The 21,147-nt window shown below is 42.5% G+C and overlaps 1 protein-coding gene across 7 annotated transcripts in view; it reads right to left on the reverse strand.

Annotated features, from left to right (window-relative positions):
• Positions 1 to 21,147, reverse strand: part of NRXN3 (neurexin 3) — a 969,254-nt gene that overhangs the window by 848,235 nt on the left and 99,872 nt on the right. The window contains exon 5 of one of the 7 annotated variants that reach the window (XM_086462628.1): positions 10,672 to 10,697. The exons of the other annotated variants lie outside the window; for them this stretch is intronic. Within the exon in view, the coding sequence (XP_086318754.1) occupies positions 10,672 to 10,697 (26 nt within the window). The remainder of the gene's footprint in view (positions 1 to 10,671; positions 10,698 to 21,147) is intronic. 7 annotated transcript variants of the gene reach the window in all.

Genomic DNA, 21,147 nt, shown 5'->3' on the forward strand with positions numbered 1-21,147 from the left:
TTGTAGATCTACTCTTAAAATGATCCTCCCTTGCAAACGGCTTACACAGCTCCTCCAAGTAGGTACAATACCTACTGCTGTCAGGTATATCCTTACTCACTCAGGCAATTTCTGATGCCAATTTGTTGTGTTCTGTCTTGATTTCACTGACAACTGCGGGTGCCCAGTATATTGGGGAAGTGGTAGGGGATGCGCAAGAAATAGCATCAAATGTGTCTTAAGCTGAAGGCCAAAACCACAACATGCCCAAACACAATCAGTGACTGCTACTGGAAACAGTGCCCAAAGTGACCCATCCACAGCTCCAAATCAATAGTAGAATTAGTGCTGGGACACATGAGCTCAGTCTCAGCTGCACCTTTACAGTTGATGCTGTCTCCAATGCAGTGTAACAGGCTCTACACCCCAGTGAAACATTCACATCTCATCACTTTGTCAATTTCAGAAGAATGTTTTGGAGCTCACACCTTGTGAGCTCCTCTATAATCCAAACCTCAAGTGATTTCTCACACATAGCAGAACAAGTCCAGAGTTATTAACTCCCAAAAGAATCACTGATTTCTAGCAAATTTCTGGTATGAAGTTACTCAAACCATTCTCTTAAATCATCACCTCTTCTTAGCTCCCTTATCCAGCTGCTGACCAAAAATGCATTGCTTCTCAACACAAAGGCCTCACAAGATCCCAACAGCAACCCATGTACTGGCTAAGCTCCTACCCAGCACCAGTTTTAACTACTTCAGCAGCTCTCCTGGCAAAACTTTACCCTCAAATGCAGCACTGAAGTCACTTTATCCTAAGGAAATTAACACAAGAGAGACGAATGTAAGAAAAGGGGAGAGAAAGAAATGAATGAGGGGCAGCCAGAGCTTGCAAATTATCAGGGACAAAGGACAGTCTCAAACAAGGAGTAATTCAACCGTGTCAAACACCTTTTCTCGTAATCAGACAAGAACACCCTCATTGACTGGGGAGAAGGCACACAGCCAAAAGCAGCTCAGAGATAGCAGAAAGTTAAGACAACAAAGCAGTCAAAATAACTGCAGGTATCTGGGCATCTTCGGCCAAATTGGTCACATATTATAGAAAGAAAGGTGGCCTTCACAGAACTACAGATCCTCTCTCCATCACTTTGAAACAGTGAATTCCCTTCACGCTTACCACAAACTTGTCAAAACGCAAGTCTCGAGTACTTCGCCTATGTCCTGTCATACTGGTTGGGTAAAAACACAAACTAGTGAACTCATAGAAATTTTTTATTACTGAGGTCAGTGGAGCTAAGATTTTACTCCTAGCATCTTTAGTTTCTTATTACCCTGTCTATTACCACCTCCCTAAACTTGGTGCAAGTTACTCCACCTTCACTTGTAATCTGTCTATAACTGACATAAACTGTATTTTCTTCTCCTTTTACTCTTGCATAGCACTGAAAGCAAGAGCAGAGCTCTGTGGGCACCTCAGACTAGAACAGAAATTGAACACTTAGGGTAGCATCACACTGGCAGAAACACATGTACCATTGAACTCAAAACATCTGGGAGAGGTATAAATAAAAACTGACATATGTTGACAGAGATGCAAACAATTGCATTTGCAAAACCTCTACTTGGTCCATGGCAGATGCTAAATGAATTTTCATTGAGAATTCACCAACATCTCCTGGAAATTAAACACAAAAAGATGGGGAAAACATGTCATTTATCCCACTTCTAGGCCTGTACCCTGTTAGGCTAGGCACTAGTCAAAGAGGAACAAAAAGTGGTCTTTTCTCCAGACAGCTTAGTCTCTTAGTAATGTTTTTAGGACATCTAGCCTTTTTCTGATAATAGGCACAAAAAGACTGATCAATCTCCCTGCGACCCACAGAGAGCAGTAACAGGAACCAAAATAGTCTTACCACTACACAGAAAATGGAAATTCAAAGGAGTTGAGCAGTTCCTGCCCAAGGGCAGAAGGGAAAGGATGAAGAGACAGGAACAAGGCGTGCAAACACAGCCTGCTGTTCTCACGGCTGCCAGATACACTGGAGCAGATGCTGAGGAGCACACGGCTGCTGGCAAGGGCCACCCTGTTGTGGCAGTAGCTCACTTAGTCTCCCCACATGCACAGAATTCAACCCCAGCAGTGGCCAGCCTGGCTTTCTCAGTCACTGCCAGAGGACACAGAGCTGCTGTGCTGCTTTCCAGCACCCCCTGCCCCAGGGAGCTCTCACAGTGGCGCTAAAGACTCGGTCCTACTTTATGTCCACAGGAGCCCTGCAGGACACAGACAGCCCTCCGTACACAGTCACGAGTTTCGCACTCACACAATCCAATCATTAAGTAAGTCCCAATTAGATAATGTGATGTCAAAAGTGAGAGTTCAGAGATAAGCGATACGAAGGATGAATAGGCTGAAGGGACTGATTTATAGAAACATTAATCATGAAGTGGTTTTATTGCTTCTTGCTTAAATTTATCTTGAAAATGGGATTACATAAACCAGTGGCAATATTTTTTCAGGTACAACTCTGACTTTCATGTCTGAAATTACAGACCCAAGTTTTCAGAATTGCCCCTGCAAAATTATTACAGCTCTGTGTGCAAAAGACAGCTGAATAGCTTAGAAGTGACTTGTGCTAGCAGTTACCATGATCATTGGGAGGAACTACTTGCCCCCTTTGTACGTGAAAATCTGAATATTCACCTAAAAATATTCAGTCATTTTATTCCAAGACAACATCCCCACCCAATTATTTAGTTTCAAGTAGAGCCTTCATTAAAGGTGCTGAAAGGAATAAACTCTTAGAATTTATAATTCTGTGTTGTAAACTCAGCCTCCTTTGAATCTACCTCTTTATATTGTGTTGAGCAAATTGCAATTTTTCAAATTTTTTTTCCATGGGGTTTCAGGTTTGTGCCAGTTAAAAACCAAAGCAAAACAAACAGATTTCATTGGTCAGGAGGGCAAATGGTTATCCCTCGTTCTCCAAATTTCAACAGAAACTAATTCTTTTTTAATAGAAAAGTTTCTGTAGAAATTGATTGGGGTGGGAAAGGGACCTTTTTTGCTTTTTAAATTCATCATTGGTTTGAAGAAGAGCAAAGATAATTGCATTTGTGTCAAGCCATTATTTAAATTTTCTGAGCCAAATCTTCATCTGTATATGCTCGATGAAATGAACAGCACTGATTTACACAGCAGAGTCCTTTGTCCACAGGTTTGATTATCAATAGCCACTGATCCTGTATTGCCGTACGCTACTCTACAGATAAAAGAGCTGGTATATTCTTAATCCAAGATCCTACAGAGATATGAAGCACTGACACTGCATGGTTGCTTAAAATCAAGCCATTCAACTGTGTCTAGTGCATTTAGTCTTTCACACTCAACTCCTCATGTGACACTAAATGGATCTATGAAACAAGGGCCTGCTCAATTCACTCCTCACACCTTACTGAGCCGAGAAGTAAAACCACAGTTGTGGCCAGAGTTGTGCTGGTGTAAATGCGACTCTTGAGGAGAGCAGGGCCTCATGGTTCTCCCCTCTTTCTCCTTACAGCATGTTAAATTGATCCAGGAAGCAGTTTATCTGAAAAAAAATACCTGCCGACAATTTGTTTTAAACAAACAGTTGCTGGCAGATCCCCCATCTCCAGCGGCATGCAAGTGTCTCGAAACACAAAAGGCAGGGAAACTGAAATTGAAAATTGATCTTGCTGTGGCCACATAGACTGGAAGAGTGATTTCCTAGCTGTGATTTGAAATAACTCTTTCTTCACTCCCCGCTCCCTCCTCCCCATACACATTCACATTCCTTCCCCTGTATTCTCTATCTTTTGTTGAACAGGAACAAAGACTTGCACCATCTCTCTCTCTCTTTCCCCAGCCTTCTCATCAATATTCTATTATCAAACAGGGCTTTAGCTCATTTTTTTTCTTTAAATCAATAAGCAGCAAAGGAACGAGAGGGAAAAATTAAAAGCCCCAGCAGATAAAGAAAAGGGTCTTCAAAAAAGCTAATCACTGCTAAACACTGACAGCTCACTGGAGTGTCACACACAGCTCATCCTACAATCTTTCGTTTGGTCCTACACTGTCATAAAGGTAAGCCTGCCTGCCAAAGACAACTGGGGCAGGAGAGAAAACAAGACAAATAAAGCTTTCAGAACTGGTTTTCATGGATGGTTGTCACCTAGACATCACAATCTGGAAGCACAGAGTTTGTAGTGCCTGGCCTCTAGGTGAAGGTAGCACTGGGGAAGCCCTGTGACTCCCTGTCATTGAGACCTACCTCAGCTCCCAGCTGGAAGCACGAGCACCCAAGCATCTTTATGGCTTTTCTGCTATGGAAGTGCTCCTGCTCCTCTCCCAGGCCTAACCCTTCCCTCCCTGGCACATACACACAGTGCAGGCAGGGCTCAGCTGTGCTGATATACAAATATATATATACACACACACAGAGAACCCAAAATTATATATATGGGATATGCAATACCTAACATCTTCAAATGCATTCTCACTTGTATTAATGAAAAGACCCTGAAATTATTTAGAGCAAAAGCACAAGGGGCGGAAAAGCAAGTTTCCTTGAGATTTCCAGCCTGACCTTGTATGCCCCTAAATACAGCCAAGCACCAGACAAAAACACTGGTCCAAATGTTAAAACTACTTAACCCTCAGTGAAATAAATTACAAAACCTTTCTCTGGCTCCCCTTGGATCCCAGTTTGGCTGCAGTCCTCAAAAGATGTAGCTGAATTACATGTGTTTCATGAGGAAGGCCACTGACTTAAAGGGAATGGACATAAGGGAAGGTTGATTTCATTCTTTTCATTCTTATTCATCTTCCCACACGCTCCTTGTAAAACTGCAAAGTTAAAATGGAATAAATATGCTTTCATTTTTACTATTTTATTTTTTTCTTGAGGTAAACAAATTCTGTTAGCCAACGCAAAAGACATAGAGAGACAGATGAAGTAATCTGGGTGTGTCTGATGCATGATTGATGACAAGAAACAGCATTTTTGTTAAGTCATACCCGTGTTCTATTACTGCCAATGCTTCTTCATGATCAAAGGATCTTTCAAGAGACACAGCTGGACAGAGACACTGCATGGCAGTGAACTGAAACAGCAGAAAACAGTCCCACCACAGTCAGCAATGCATTTTCTTCAGGAATAGCATTTAGAACTAGAAAGTACAGTGAATTCAAAAACAGAGCAGTGGGAATAGGAAACTACTCAGTTTTGACTCACACCGGTTTTACATCTTTGGGCAGCATACCTTGTACCTCTTCTGCCTGCTAACAAGCTCAAGCTACAGCTCTTACATCAGGCACCCGCCTCAGCACAGATGATACCTCCATGCTCTGTCCCAGTGCCCTGCTGTACTGCAGAGCATAGGACTGCACAGATTCTGTGAGAGGAGCTAAAAGAAACCCCATCATCTTCTAGGCCATTGGTTGGCACCTGACTTCCCACACAGCAGAGTACAAAGCAGCTGACAGAGGGCTTCCCATATTTCTTTCCAACCTTCACCTGTCCCTCTGAAAGTTACACGAGATCGCTCGGTTTCTGGATTATTATCACATCAGGAAATACCTGCACATGCTCTGGCAGTGAGCAACAAGCTGAATGGAGAAGTTTCCTGTTCCAGACCACCAAAGAGGAGAAAAGAAGCAGCAACAGCATTGAGGGAAACGCAACATGACAGTCTGTCTGTCTGTCTTCAGGAAGAAGACACTGAGACAAAACCTGCTTGTTCAAACTAAAATCAATTCCATCACCATTCCCAATCATTGTTCACCAAAACCAAATTACAGGCATCCCTAAAATTAGGAAAGACCCTATTTTGTCATTACCTTATAACAGAGTAAAAATTTTCAAGGGACAAAGCAGTGAGTCAAACAGGAGAGCTCTAAAGATAGTGTATGTATCAGCAGAACAAGACTCAGGTGACTCAGGAAAGAGCACTCCTTCTTCTGAGAAGGTGCCACAAATCACCTCCACGCAGTGCTAGAGAGCACCGTGATGTTACAGCAGATGGGTTCTGCATTTCTGCTTCAGCATGAAGGTCCTCAAGCATTTACAATGAACAAAAGCTTCTTCTCCCTCCGTACTGCTGTAGTGCACACTGTGTTCTTTCCACTTGGTGGTGACAAGGTCTTTCAGGTATGAAAAGATGACTCCTGCATAATGCCTTGTAAAACACTTTGGAACTATACGTGCCATAGAGGAAAAAGTTATTACAATCTTGAATTCTTGCTTTAAAATACGCAGTGAATTTGATATGTTTACCTGGGACAAGGTGATAGGAAGGGGCACAAGAACTTGCGGGAAATGTACACTTATTTCATCCAGTGTTTCTAAGTCAGATCACCAAAACCAGAACAGTAACGAGTTTAAAACTTTGCCCTATCCCTGTAATAAAGAAATACCCTGACCTTTTTCTAATCTCTTGCATTTTCTTCACAGCTACCTGTGATGCCAAAGCTAGGGCTCTTCCTCCCAAGTTGCCCCCTTCCCCTGCATTCATGCTACCCTCTGCTTTCCTATATGGCTAGCACAAAGCAGGGACTTCCCTTCTCTCTTCTGGCAGCATATGGCAACAGAAATTCCCCACAAACCTTTCAGAAGCAGATGTACTAACCTCTATGCTTAGCAGCTATATTAATCAGAAGGGCAAACTAAGACTCAAGAACCAAAGACTTTTATTACATTGTGAATTAACGGTTAAAGAAAACAGAACCAGAAATTATTGGATAAATCTCAGCACAGAAAAAAATTGCAAGCTAGAAAAAAAGTCAGGCAATGGTGAGGGCTACAGAACTACAGAACAGTGTCCTCGGTTAATGGCTTGCGTCCCTCTCACTTCGGACATTTCATGCTGTTCAGCAGCCCTACCAGCAGTCACTATCATAGCACACCCTCATTCCAGCCAAAGACTGCTGCCTTGAGAACTGTTGATGGCCTTCACAAAAGCTGTCTTCAACCATGCTGACACCTAGGAGGCTCTCAGGAAGACACACTGGAGGTTCATTCATAAAACTGCTTTCTTGCAGAGCGAGCAAGTTTGATCTCAAGAGCAGCTTTGAGCCCAACTTTAGGAGAGTAAGAATATATTAAGAAACGCCTCCCCCCAAAATACACTGTAAGGAACAGTCCAGCATGGAGAAAGGGTATGAATTTGCTAGGGGAGAAGATCCACTAGACCAAATACTTTTGGATCCACGATAACAGTAACTCAGTTTTACGATAACAACCCATAGCATGCAGCTCAGCACACAAACACCTGTAGATTAGTTAGCAGTGGGTACTCCATCCAACACCTCCAGAAATACCAGTCTAGGAGTAGTATGTGTGACCCAGCCTCTGCAGGAGAATAGAAACAGGAGTCCCAAGCTGCAATAGGAATCCCAAGCTGACAGGCCAGCTCCAGTAGCAGAGTCCCAATAACAAGCCCTCAAAGTGCACTCAAAGCTTCTAAATAACAACATATAGCAAATAAACAAAAAACCTGACACAGTCAGAAGGAAAAAAAAAAACTGTAGCAGAAAACAGAATTTCGCACTACAACTCCTAAAAAGCAAACACAGGGGAAGAAAACTTGTCTAAAGGAGAAGGACTGGAGGGAGCCAAACACCTTAAGGGTTCCTTTGTTTCACACAATTATTGGTTTTTTTAAAATTTCTCTTTTGTGAAGCCAAAATAAGATCTGTCTCCCTGTTCCACTGAAAGAAAAACAGAGATTCAGACGCTCTTGTCTGTGATCGGGTGGAAGCTGCCAAGTGATGATGTGTTGTCTGTATTTTTCCTGCTGAACAAGGATCCATCAAACCAGTCAGATGAAAGGTGTCCAAAGGCCCAGAAACCGAATTGTACCAAGATGAAAGACCCAGAATTCGGCACTTGTCTCCCCTGAGTCTCCAAACCTCATGGGAAAGCAAGAGAATAAAAGGGGCCAGTAACCATGGGTAACCACTCTTAGGTTAATCTCAGATGGGGAGGGGAAAACGCTTCTCAAGATTAATAGCTAAAGTACTCGGGGATTAGAGATTAGGAGGAGAATCCTGTTTGCTAGGATTAAGAGGGCTGGGTTCACATGAAAACCTCAACCAGCGAATTGCCTCCAGCAAAACAGTGGGTTCTATTATTACAATTATTATTTTATTCTCCTCCAATAAATGAAAAACATCAGCAGGAGGGCAGCAAAATCCATCAAAGGTTTAGAAAATAAAATCTCTGAGGAAAGGTTAAGGGAATGCAGTCAAGATAGAAATCCGATATTAAAAACAAAAATCAGCCCATGTTATTAGTAACATGCAGATTATAAAGAATGAGAGATTAAAAAAAAAAAAAACCCGCAAATATAATCAACTTCACTTTCCAGAATCCATGCTGTGTGGTCTATTTCTCTGCCCTTGGCTCAGCTGGAGGCAGGTGAGCTGTGAGAATGGCAAAACACACCCCTTTCACATGTAAGGAAAGTACAGTTTGAACACCTGGTGGCTGGTATTTTCCAGAGTGCTCACTAAGAGCTTCATTTCGACATTCACTCTTGGCTGCTTGTTACTGACATATGATTAAGACACCTACTGAAAGTATACAGGAGGGAACAGAAAGGGAATGGGACTGTGCTATATCAGATGGGGCTATTAGAGAGGGAACAGACATTAGTCCAAAATATCAAAGCAGGCATTCAAAATTTTGGTTAAGCAGCTTGCCTGAGATCATTTTCAGCAATAGAGCCAGGAACAAACCTGGATCCACCACAGCAAAATTGTCTGAACTAGGCCCTACTTCCTTTGTACAAGTGACAATGTGCATTCTGGGAGAGAATTATTTTTTTTTAGTACCCACAGAAAGGTATTTTAGAAGAGCTACAAAAAAACAAATATTGCTATTCCTCTTCCCACTTTATTCACAAGCCAGAAGCAGCTGAGTTAGATCAACTAACCAGCCAGCATATTGCCCACCAGCACATGGGGTTGGCAAGGAGAAGCAAGGCCACAACACTGACCTGTAAGCAAGGACCATGCTACTGAGTGACATGCTACTAGAAAACATATTCCTCCCTTGCAGCCTAGGGCCACAGGCCCTCCACATAATCAGATCTCCTCTGCAGGCCTGTGTCAAAAATGCCTCATCATGAGACTTATCATTCGTCTTCTCAAGCACTGAGGGAGAACTGAGAAATCTGATTACTCCAGCACATTTGGCCTTTCAGGTGCACAAGAGCTGCAAAATTGCCATACCAATGCACAAAGAACTTCCTAACAAGAAAGCCCAGGAGGCTGCAGGTAATAACACCATTTCCAACAAAAGCCATAGAGACAAGGGTTGTAAAAGGAAGGAAAATGGAGCAGGTATTCTTAAACACAGATGTTCTTGGCTGTTTGTGAGGGACATTTAGCTGCAATACAGTCTAGGATGGTCCTCAACTTGCTTTAACAGGGAGCTGCAAAACCATCTGCATACCTGTCCCTCAAACTGCATGCACAGGCATAGAAGAAAAACTGGCCTCCACCTTTTACTGAGCAAGATCTCAAGGATGAAGCTTTTTCTGTTGCAGGTCAAGAAAAAAAAAAAAAGTATAAACCCAACCCTTGCTTTGTCTGATGCAGATGGTGTCACTGCCAGACTTCTGAGCACCGCTGGCAAGAGCCTCCCAAGAGAGCAAAGCTCAAGAGGCTGTGGCATCATCCAGACTGAGAAATCACATAGTTTTCCATTATTTATTCCTCTGAATGAACCCTGGTCCTTTGGGGCTCCCAAGGCTGGTACAGCAGCAGGTGGAAATCAAGCTGATTCATGGGGAAAGGAAAATGCAAGCACAGCACAGGTGGACTGAATTTGTACACATAGATAGAACTTCACTAACACACTGGAAGCACCGCTGCCTCCTCCCACCTCTCCTGCAGCTGCTCCTTTTCCCCTGCTATTCTGGGAGACTAGATGACTCAATTTCCTGACGAAACCAAGTCTAGTTGTCTCTGGGCCTTGACCCTTTTTTGTACAGCAAAGGCCAGGAGCTGGAATTTGCTTGAACCCTTTTCCTCTGCACTCAGGTAAGCCAGCCGTGTCTGCACAGGAGATGGCAACACCACTTGCCTAGGCAGCATCAGCAGCATTTCTGTGGGAGCAAGGAATGCTAATACCGAGTTTCAGAGGGGCTGTGTATCAGGTTCACAATCTACCTGCTTGCTTCCCACTGAATAAAACACACTCAGGAGTAACAGAAGGTCTAGAAGGGAGTAAAGTGAAGAGGAACCTATAGTGCAACAAAGTAGAAAGAAAAAGCCAATGTGTGAGGCATCCATAAATGACCAAGGCACACAAAAGTGCCTCCCAGTATTGATCTATGGCAACTCCCATTTCAAACACTCTAATTCTGGGCACCATAACTTAAAGGGGTAAGAAAGAAAAATACTCCCTTCAACTGAAATCATCTAAAGAGAAAGATCAAGAAATCGCAGGAATTAAGAATTAGTAAGTATTAAGACTCAGCTAGCTTAAATAAAGCAAAAGAGCTAACAGTGAAGGTGAGGAAACGTGATGGATGTTTACATTTGCAGGGAAAAGGAACATCGAACCAGAAAGGGTAGGCTCCATTACTAAAGGGAGAAACAAAATGATCAGATACTTAAAACCTTCAGTTTACCAACATCATGACACTCCCTCACAAATGCTGCCCCCCCCCCCCCCCCCGCCCCCCCTCCTCTTTTACTCTGCTTTCACACTTATTTCTGTCCCATCCCTACGGCACAGCCTCCCTGCTGTCACGCACTGCCCTGGAGTCATGTTTCCCTTATCTCATGTGCCCACCTTACCCTGTTCAGCAATACTCAGTCCTACCTGAGCCCCTTTCCTTCCTTCACATGCTTGTTCCCCTCTTTCCTTGCAATACTGATCTCTAGTACACGTTAGAGATGAAGCTCTCCGTTACAAGAGTCTACTTTTGCCGTAAAAATACTATTTTTAAAAGCCAAAATTGACTCTATGCTCTACTGTACAGCTCTGCTCCCTTTCAGCCACCACAACAGGGAGAACATAGGACCACCTTCTGATCCAGGCTAAAGATCCACTGTTGCAGCATAATGGCTTCAAAGATGAAGATACATCAATTACCGGCACTGGGTCTTCAACAGAGAATATGAGGTTTAATGTAAAGATGTGTTAGGACTACGGAGAAAATGTTCCACAGACAGGAGGGCCATCTCACAGCTCAGACTAAATTGAGAAACTGATGCTGGCCAGTGGTGTGAATGGCATTATACTCTCATTTAACAACACAGTGCTATGATGCCATCACTCACTTGCATGAAGATGCTAATCACCACCAAAACTCGTGTGTTGCTATTGCCCACTGGCACGGTAGTGACAGACTAAGCACCAGCACAGACAGGGCAGCAGCAAAGGTACATTCACTGGCAAAGGTACATCAGTCCTAATATAGCCTTGTGCTATAAAAAAATACAGGCATTTTACTGTGAATGTGAAGCTGCCCTGTCCACCATAATCACATCATTTGGCAAGAGCAGGAAAGCTAGGAAAATGAGAATCAGCTCCTGACAAGAATAAACAAAGCATAAAAGAAAAATACCAAAAAACCCTCCCTTCAACTGAAATCATCTAAAGATAAAAAGCAGTAGACGGCAGAGCTCTGTGTGTTTGGCTGAGAAGAAAGTTATTTACAACAAGGTCTGGCCTCTTACTGCCACCATGTAATTCCAGGCAATTGCACTTTCAAATAGATCTTTTTGGAGAAAATCAACAGTGGCTTTGCTTTTAATCTAGTGGAAAATGAAGTCCTGCAAATGTGTTACATAAAGCTGCAGCAAAAAGCACTGTGGACACAGGCACGTGCTCTCAGGTGTAGGTTGGTGGACTTAGGACTAAACTCTGCCAGGCCCTCTCCACATTTACCAGCTTTCACATCACAAACTCACACACTGGAATTTCCTGTAACTGATGATGCATATTAGATGCTGTGGCAGTGAGAAGTTCCCACAGGCTGAGTCCTACTGCCTGTATCAGTCCTGTCTCTCCAGGTCCAAGGAGAAGTGTCATCTCCAAGACTCAACAAAGTTGTAAGCCTCCTGAACAAGGCCCTCGGGCATGGAGTATACAAATAGTCTTGTGGAGGCATACATACCTGACTCCAAAGGATTGTCCAAAAATTCACCGCTGACTACACCCCACAGAATTATGTCCCACAGGCACCTTTGGTAAACACTAACATATACCCAAGGGTCTAACAAGGTTCTTTCCCAAGCCTGCAGTGCCCAGTACTGTCCTGATCAGTGTATCTGCAGCTCTCCACTTCTAAAGAAATTGTGTCCCACTAGTACTTTGTCTTTTAAAAGCAACAAACAAAAAGCTTTTGAATGTTTTATGTCATTGACAGCATACCGACTATTGTAGAAAACTATCCCTGAAACAGTTAATCCAAATATTCAACCTCAGAAAATCTTTAGGAGAGTGACTACTGAAAGCAAAAATATTATTAAACACCTATGTATGACCTCATGCAGAGAGGGCTGGAAACTGCATCAGTATCAGAGGTCAACAAAATGGGACTACAAAGGTAGTGCAGCCAGACTCCACATACCCCGTCACCAAGCTTCACCCTCTCCCTCAAGCCCATGTGCCAACATGATTGTATGTACACACACATACAGCACCAGCCTCAGCATCCATTTTGGGCAAAGGCCAAGGAGAAATATAATTTCAGGCACCTTCCCCAGGGCAAGTCAGAGGGATAGAAAGTAGGAGGTAAAGCTAGGCTTTGAACCGTCTCAGACTAGCTCAGATACCATTGCATTGTGAACACGGTAAGGAAAAATGCCAAGAGACTAACCTGAAACTAGTAACTCTGAAACAAGTCAAGATTAAGACAGACATGAACAATTCTCCTTATTGTTTTAGGAATACTGGAGCACAGGTTTGGAAGCTTTCACCTGGGTCACTGAGCCCAGGTTCTGCAATGCATCCAACCATACATTTCAACAAGCGTGTAGCTCAAGCTTCCCAGGACACCTATTCCACTCATGCCCAAACATCCCAGGCCACAGAACACTGCCAACACTGTACAGCAAACCGCTTCCAAAAACCTGCAGCCTATCACTGTAATATGGAAGAACAGCAGAGATGGAGGACACCGCCAGCACCCCACCTCTCTCAGGCAGAGGATAACATTAAAGAGAAGCCTCCTATAATCTTCTGAAACAAACCATACCCGTTTCCACAGTGGAAGGTGATCAAAAAGACAAAGCCTGACAACCTGACCAGAAGGAATTGAATTTTCTCTCCCCAAATCTGGCAATTGCTTTAATCCTGACATTGTGAAGAGGACATGAAATCAGGCATCTGCGATAATGCAATGACAATAGGAGTGCCAATAGGCCCGGTGCAGCCTACAGGCTATCTCTAACTGAATCTAATCTGCACTGCTCCAGAGAAAGACGGAAAAATTAACAGCCAGAAGCCTATTTGCACAAAGATGGAAAACATTCCCTGTCCTTTCTAGACAACTGGACCAGTAAAGCCCCTTTATAGGATCAAGCACAGAGCTCCTGCCTGCAAAGCACTGGAAAACCTTTTCACTCCTCGGTGCTGACACAGGTATCCACAAACTGGAAACCGCCCACAGCCAGCAACATGTGACCGCTGGCTATTCCTGCTGCAGTTTTGAAGACAATATAATTCAACGCAATGGAGTAAATGCAAAAGGAGTTTCAAAAGGCAGCAAATATTGTGACTGCTGCTAAGGAAGTAGAGATTAAATACAATTAAAAAAAGGTATCAGCAATTGCACCATCAATTCAGACTCGCTGGCTGTTTCAGCGCCACATAACACAGTCAGTTAAGACTTCACAGAAACAGTAGGGAGCAGAATTCAGGATCCTCTCCAAAAGTACATACCTCTGCCACCCACACATCAGAGGAAGCACCACTATTTTTTTTTTTAATTTTTTTTTTTAGCTCTGTGAATGACTTAAGACTTAATGTACATAACCTAGCTTTTCTGACAGCCTCCCTAGAGGACTTCTCTTCCCAGGAGCCATTAAATACACCATTAATCAGATTACAAAGCAATAGGTGTTTCAAAGGAAGTCCTCTTCTTCCACCCTGAGCCTCCTGCAGGTGGAAATGGTACCAAAACAAATAGTGACACACCCTACACATGCATTCATCCTCCCTGAACATGAAAAGCTTTAGTTTAGTAATTGACACACACCCTGCATTTTGTGTGTTTTACCAAAGCCACCAACAGCATAAGAGAGGGAAGTTGACACTATGTAATGAATGAGATGTGAGCCCTTTCTGGGGGAGCACTGGGAAAGAGTGCCTGGCCCCTCAGACAGCAACAGCTCTCTCTGACACTTGCTTGTGCAGATTTCTGATCGATTCCTGCCCCCTCCCCTTGCCTGCAGAGCTGATTTCTTTTCAGCATTGCTGCTAGTAGAGAACCGCCATCCTCCAGCCCCAGGCACTTCTCTGTCAGGCTCTTAACTGCCAGCACTCTGAATCAAGGGAGCCCAAACAGCACGGTCCCCGGGGGAATGGCCTGCAGCTTTATCTCCTGAGCCACACCACCTCCTGAAGCCTGTGCACAAATAAGATAACATCCTCCTGCACCTGAAGGGTGCCCCTTTTAATCTTGTGACTAAATATCCTCAAAATTATTATTCAGAGAAGGCATTTTAAGAAAAATCAATTTAAAACACAATGTATGGCCATAGAATGAACCACCATATCACTGGGCACACAGGAAAGCACTATTCCATCTCGGTGCCTTGTTCCCCTTCTAAACAAAGACACAGTGACTCTCTTCACACAGTAACATGCTTCTCAGCACATTGCACACAGCTATTTCTAGAAGTAAAGGGTATAGATACGTCATTAAGTATATAATGCATCATCATGGACAGAGGACTAAATTTCTGTCCTAGATAGTGATAAAGCCATGACATTTATAGCATTCAGAAGATCACAGAATCAGAATCAGTTCCACACGATCAGTTTGGTACAGCAAGCTACGGGAGCCTGCAATAATATAAACTGAAAATGAGCAAGAGTAGCAATGAACATAGTACTATTTTTAAGAAATTTCTGCTGAGTGAGTTCAGGGAGGCATAACATTCAAGGCTAAAAATCAAATCACAAGCACTATCCCTGCATCCTGCTTTCTAGCTCCCCCTTCTCTGAAGGAAACATCCAGCAATACTGCCCGGATGTTACATCTGCATTTTATTCAGTGTCCAGATCCAAGCCCCAGATAATCACCATACTTAGTGATTTTACGGAAAGCTTAAAACCTTAATGGCCTGAATCATCAGAGCATTACTTCACTCTGATGGTAGCGTAAGTCTAATGCTTTTAGCAGTTGCACTGGTGGAAAATCAGTGACGTGACTGCAAAAGTGAATGGCCTAAGTGTCTTATACAACTGTTAGCTCCATTCTAGGGGAAGGGATACAGAAGCAGAAAAATGCAGGGAAAACTTCTCTCAAGATGCACTGCAAGTTAATGATAGAGATGTAAACAAAACCCTCAGGTCTCTGGACTCCAAGCCACAACTACTGGATCAATTTTTAAAATTTCCCTTTCCTCAATGCTATCCAAAATAACCACCCAAAGCAGTTGCTTTCTTTCCCTTTCCCACTACCACTGCTACCACCTGACCCATCTGGAAAGCAATCTCTCACTGCCTCACACTATCACCCACTTTGGATATCGATGATTTATACTAGAGACAAAAATCCCTGGCACAATAGGGAAAAAAAAAAAAAAATCTCCCCGCCCTCCAGCTGCTTCCATTGCTGTAAGATACCCAGGTACATATCATGCTCTTTTGCACCCAACTCAACAACTAAGCAAGGTTCAGACTCCCAGTAAACTAAGGTCATAGTAGTACGTAAGCAGCATTTCTACTGAAGCTATCTGCTTATTTCTGGCTGGGCACATCTCTAAGGCCCAGCTGTGACAGAAGGTCGTGCTGCAAGACACTTGCTTTTCACATTTTCTTTTCTTCAGGATTCAGGCTAGGAAGCATTTGTATGATACTTAAGCCTGCCAGTGTGGTGAGGATAAGGAAGGGTCACTTCACTTGGCAAGAATAGTTCTGGATCCCGTAAGGCTACCAGATAACCCATGGACAGCAGGAAGAGAGACTCTCAAATAAAGATTTAGAGCAAAAGGTGCAGAAAAAAACACAGAAAAGCTCAAGCAGCTCTAGTTTCAAAGCAGAGGACTCTATACTCACAAGTATTTGCTACACTACTGCTTTGCCAAGACTCGCTTTAGAAAGCAATAGTAACGGGATTTTTCTCTCTTGCCTTGGAAAAGTTCAGCAAAGTGCCAAAAATTTTGGTAAAGCAAAAAATTTTCTTTTAAGTTCTCCTCTGCATAATTTCACTGAGGAACGGAGGCGGAATCCCTCTAAACCCTCTGAAGGAATGAAATAATAGCTAGTGTGGATAAGTTTCTATTTTTCACACGCTTAAAGCTCTCTAGGGAAAAATTGCTTTGGAGTAATCATCCAACATGAATTCTTAAAGTATAAAATAAGTGAAAACATTTTTGGAATTTTTTTTAATGCAAAAATGAGGCATAACTCAAAAACAGAATCCATGACATATGAATATTTACAAAATATATGCCACCACTGTGTTTAGCCACTAGAGTTTGCATATGTTAGGTTGTCTTGAGCTCATGTTACGTTTGATAGCAGTGACTCCTGCATTGTTTTAAAAGCCCCAACCTGAAACAGTCTCATAGCATCCACCTTCTCATATAGCAAACCACGAGATAAAGGCAGAGCAGTAGAGTTGAGAGCCTTTAGTATCCACGTAACTGAAACTATTATCAGAAGTAAGAACAGGCAACTTAAAAATACATGATCCGAGTTTTCTCTAAAGCAAAGTACAAAGGAAAATTGGGCAAGAAGAGCCCCAACACAATGTTAGTTATTGTCAAGATTTTAATCACACCTAAGCAAAGGATTTCAAAATTATGACTTTTCCTGCAACTACATCTTGATCTCAATGCTAAAATGTTATTTCTTTCACAATGTCGTTGGGTTTGTCTACCATATATCAGCCTGTTCTCAATTTTTATCTTACATATATCTACTCCTTCTGCAGAGTAAATATCATCCTAGAAATAAAGTACAGTGTTTCTTTATGGCTGAAATAAAAGTTTGCAAAGAAGAAATAAAATTTGTCTCATCTGTGGAAAAGTTTCAGCAGCAGAGAGACTAGCCTCCCTATTTCTCTAAATGGCAAGTGACTGGTAGTGTCCCCTACCCTTGACAAATGCTTTCAGAAATTCATCTCCTTCAGAAATAAGCAATAATCAAAGGACTTCTTTCACTTCCTTTGCAAACTCCTTAGGATTCATTCCCCCTGCAGTATCTTGGAAGCAAGATTTTTTCTGGGGGGGGGGGGGGGGGGGGGGTCGAAAGTAATCTGAGAACATGGCCAGCTGAGATGGCCTCAGAGCACATGGTCAGGAATACAGAAGACATCCATCCTCCAAGCTTATCGGCACCATGACACTTCTCAGTGCTTTAAGTTATCACCAAAAAAAGCAAGGTTATTTTTGCTCACACCCATGATATTTCTTAGAAGAATTCTACACTCAGAAGAAAAGAGTTCACTTTAAAGAGCCATTGCCTATTTATAAAACCCTAAATACAACTCTGGTATTGTAACCACATTTCATTTCAAATAATAATGGTTTAGATACAATAAATTTTTCTACAACACATCAAATACATATGTTTTTTCTCCTTTATTATGTGTACTAAGCTATATAAAATAAGTCTGAAACTAATAAATGCAATTGATTACACTGATTCCTCTACATGGATTAGAAGGTTTGTTGAATACTTTGAATAGGCAGATGGCGTAAGTTGTAGGTCATTTGTTTGTTAATACAGCCATGATGTGCACCTTCCTGACCCCCATATTTCCTCTCAGACTGCTCTGCATGCTACATTACATTAGACCTCGCAACATATTTGTGAAATACAGTATCTCGTTGTCATGACTCCCACATTACATGCAGGAGTCAAGTGACTTGCCCGAGACTGCAGCCTCAGGCGGCAGAATTGCTTTTGCAACTGAAGAACGCCTACATCAGTGACCTCTGCAGAACCTACATGCATTTTTCTCTAAGATGCTGGGGTTTTTAGCATCTCTACAGTGTGCATCAGCAGACAGATAAACTGAATGCTTGAAATTTTACCTCTTATGAGCAAGTGAACTGGAATGACTTACCCAGGGCCACTGCTTTGAAAGCAAAATTTCCACTGAGGTCAATGGGGCCAGGATTTCACTTCTGATTTTAATGGGTCTGGCTGAGATGAGTTAATTTTCCCCATAGCAGCCCTCATCATGCTGTGCTTTATAGTGGTAGCTAGAAAAGGTGCTGATAACACACAAGTGTTTTGGCTACTGCTGAGCAGGGCTCACACAGCATCAAAACTGTCTTTCCAACACTGCTCCCACCTCACCCAGTAGGCTGGGATTGGGAGGGGACACAGCCCGGACAGCTGACTCAAACTGACATTCCATACTGTGTGGCATCTGCTCAGCAATAAAAGCTAAGAGAAAGTGTGTGGGGGGCATTTGTTATTATGACATTTGTCTTTCAGAGCAACCACTACACGTATTGAAGGCTTACTTCCCAGGAAGGGGCTGGACATCACCTGCTAATGGGGAGTAAGAGAATAAATCTTCTCTTTTCCTTTGCTTCCACACATGGCCTTTGCTTTATTAAACTGCCTTTTTCCTGACCCATGAGGTTTTTTCCATTTTATTTTCTTCCCCCTCCCTGCTGAGGCAAGGAATGATAGAGCAGCTTGGTGGGCACCTAGCATCCAGCCCAGGTCAACCCACCACACTGATAGGGAAAGTCACATGAGCTATTTACCGTTATATTTTATACACCAAATAAATACCGTACAGGGAAGCTGTAAATATAGATGGTTTACATTTGCACAAACTACATCAATTGGTTTGCTTCATCCTTCTTCATAATTTATTTTGCAGTTGCCTGCATACTCATGAATCTTGTTGTTCATTATAAGGTAATGGGGGCATTGGACCCCACCTCCATTTGTATCTCTCTGTGGTGAGCAGTGGCATAGGACCAGCCTTTATGGAGGTTTCTGGCCATTGGTGGAATACCATTTAAGGCAACTGTGGAATAGCTACACATGTTGACGCTGACTGCCAGAAGTGTCACACACTGCTTCAATTGCAATTTGCGGCAAAACTTCTTCCTATAAATAAAAATTACGTAGTCCAGTTAAACTCGTGTACTCTTACATGCTGCATGAAGTGACACGTCTGTGAGAGAAGGTTACAGTGATCTGGATCTCATGATTGTGTAGCTAAGTCCCACTGGCCAGCCAGCAACCTGATTATGTAAGATCATTTGGGTCACACCATAGCTCAACAGTCGGGTTATTTCACAATCCCAAATAAAAGTAAGACGACAGAACAGAAAAGGAAGACTGAAAGGAAGACAAGATGAAAGCATGAGATGCGCGCTTACAAAGGGCTGATTACATAGGCTTCCACATGAGAACAATCCAAAACAAACTCCAAGGCAGCTTCCTGCATGCTGGGTGGTGGCATTTCTCCCCAGATAGGCAACTGTAAGGCTGTGCCTCCCCTGAGAAACTTTGACAACTTCATCAGCCACAAGTAAGGGAGCCCTGAAGGTTAACCTTGAAAGCTCCCTGTTGGAATCTGCATATATGATACTGCTGCCTATTTGGTATTCTTTCAGAGAGTAAAAGTGTCTATGAAAACCCTTGTCTTGTTGCCATTACAGATCCAATTTAAACAAGCACTGTCAGTTTGAGGATGGAAGAAAACCCGAAACCTCCTGGCAGCTTGTTTGCTGTCTTTCTGTATGTTAATATAATATGCAGATAAGAGATTATTGCATTTAAACATTTTAGAAAAAACAATTGGATCTTGAGCACAGCACAACTGCCTCAAGAATACCAGTTTTTATTACAAGAGGAACGAACTAGAACAAACTGGAGACCCCATCACAGGCAGGTACTGCTTCAAAGGAGATTATCTGACAAGCTTCTGGTTAAGTGCTGCTGCTGGGTCTGACTGTGAATTACCATGTGATTGGCAGAGATGTTTAGCATATCTCAAAATAAAGTTGCAGTCACCATCAAAATTCAGAGCAATGCATTTCCTGCTAGTGAAATCTAAAAATGTTGCTGATTAAGGGTTTTTGTTCCATCTTGGTTTTTTTCATTTTGAACACTAAATTACAAGTGTGCCATATGTGCCAGACTACAAGATACTAATTTGGGAGCCACTGTCAATGTTCTAGAGTAGAAGTCCGATGAGCCAGAGAAGAAAGTGGCTTCAAATACAGACTCTCCATGGGACCATAAACCAATCGCTGTCTGCTCAAGTTTCAGCAATACATCTCAACACCACTTCAGTGGTTCCAAATAATTAACAAATCTATCCTCATAAACAATTAGTCAGCAGGAACCCCTCCCTCTGAAGACCATCCTCATCAGATCTTTCTACCAACTACCATACTTGCCAGATTTGTGTGCAACAAATGCCATCTCTTTTTGGTATTCTAGATTTCCTTGTTGACTGAATTTAGACACAGATTTTTTTCTCCCATTTGAGTTACACAGACTTAACTGAAACATAGGATAACACTTAGAAGAGAACAGGAAAATGCCTTGCTTCACCCAATTCCCTTCAAAACAGTGCTGGAAATACTGGCTACAACTACAGGTGTTAACGTTGTTCTTGCATGGGTAACTTCCAGAGCTCAGGTTTCTGCAGAAAGAGCTGAAAATTTCTAGAAGCACTTTCCTCTGAATCAGTAAAAGGAATATCTTTGCACAGGAATACCCTGCTGTAATAAGCAAACAGGGTAACTTGATATCAGTCAGTTCTCTAACCTTAAGCAATATTGATTGCAATTACTAGAGGCCACCCCTGGAACAGACAAAAAGCAATGGCTTTCCCAACATGTTTTTTAAAGATCTCATGAGCAACAAAGTTAGTTCAGATATCCTGGCTACTTTCCAACATCTGAAATTATTTCCTTTCAAGTTTCAATCAGATAGGAAATTTTTCTTCATTCCTGTACTTAAGTGCATAA

This window comes from Leptosomus discolor, chromosome 3 (assembly GCF_034619465.1).
Source record: "Leptosomus discolor isolate bLepDis1 chromosome 3, bLepDis1.hap2, whole genome shotgun sequence".
Taxonomy (NCBI): domain Eukaryota; kingdom Metazoa; phylum Chordata; class Aves; order Leptosomiformes; family Leptosomidae; genus Leptosomus; species Leptosomus discolor.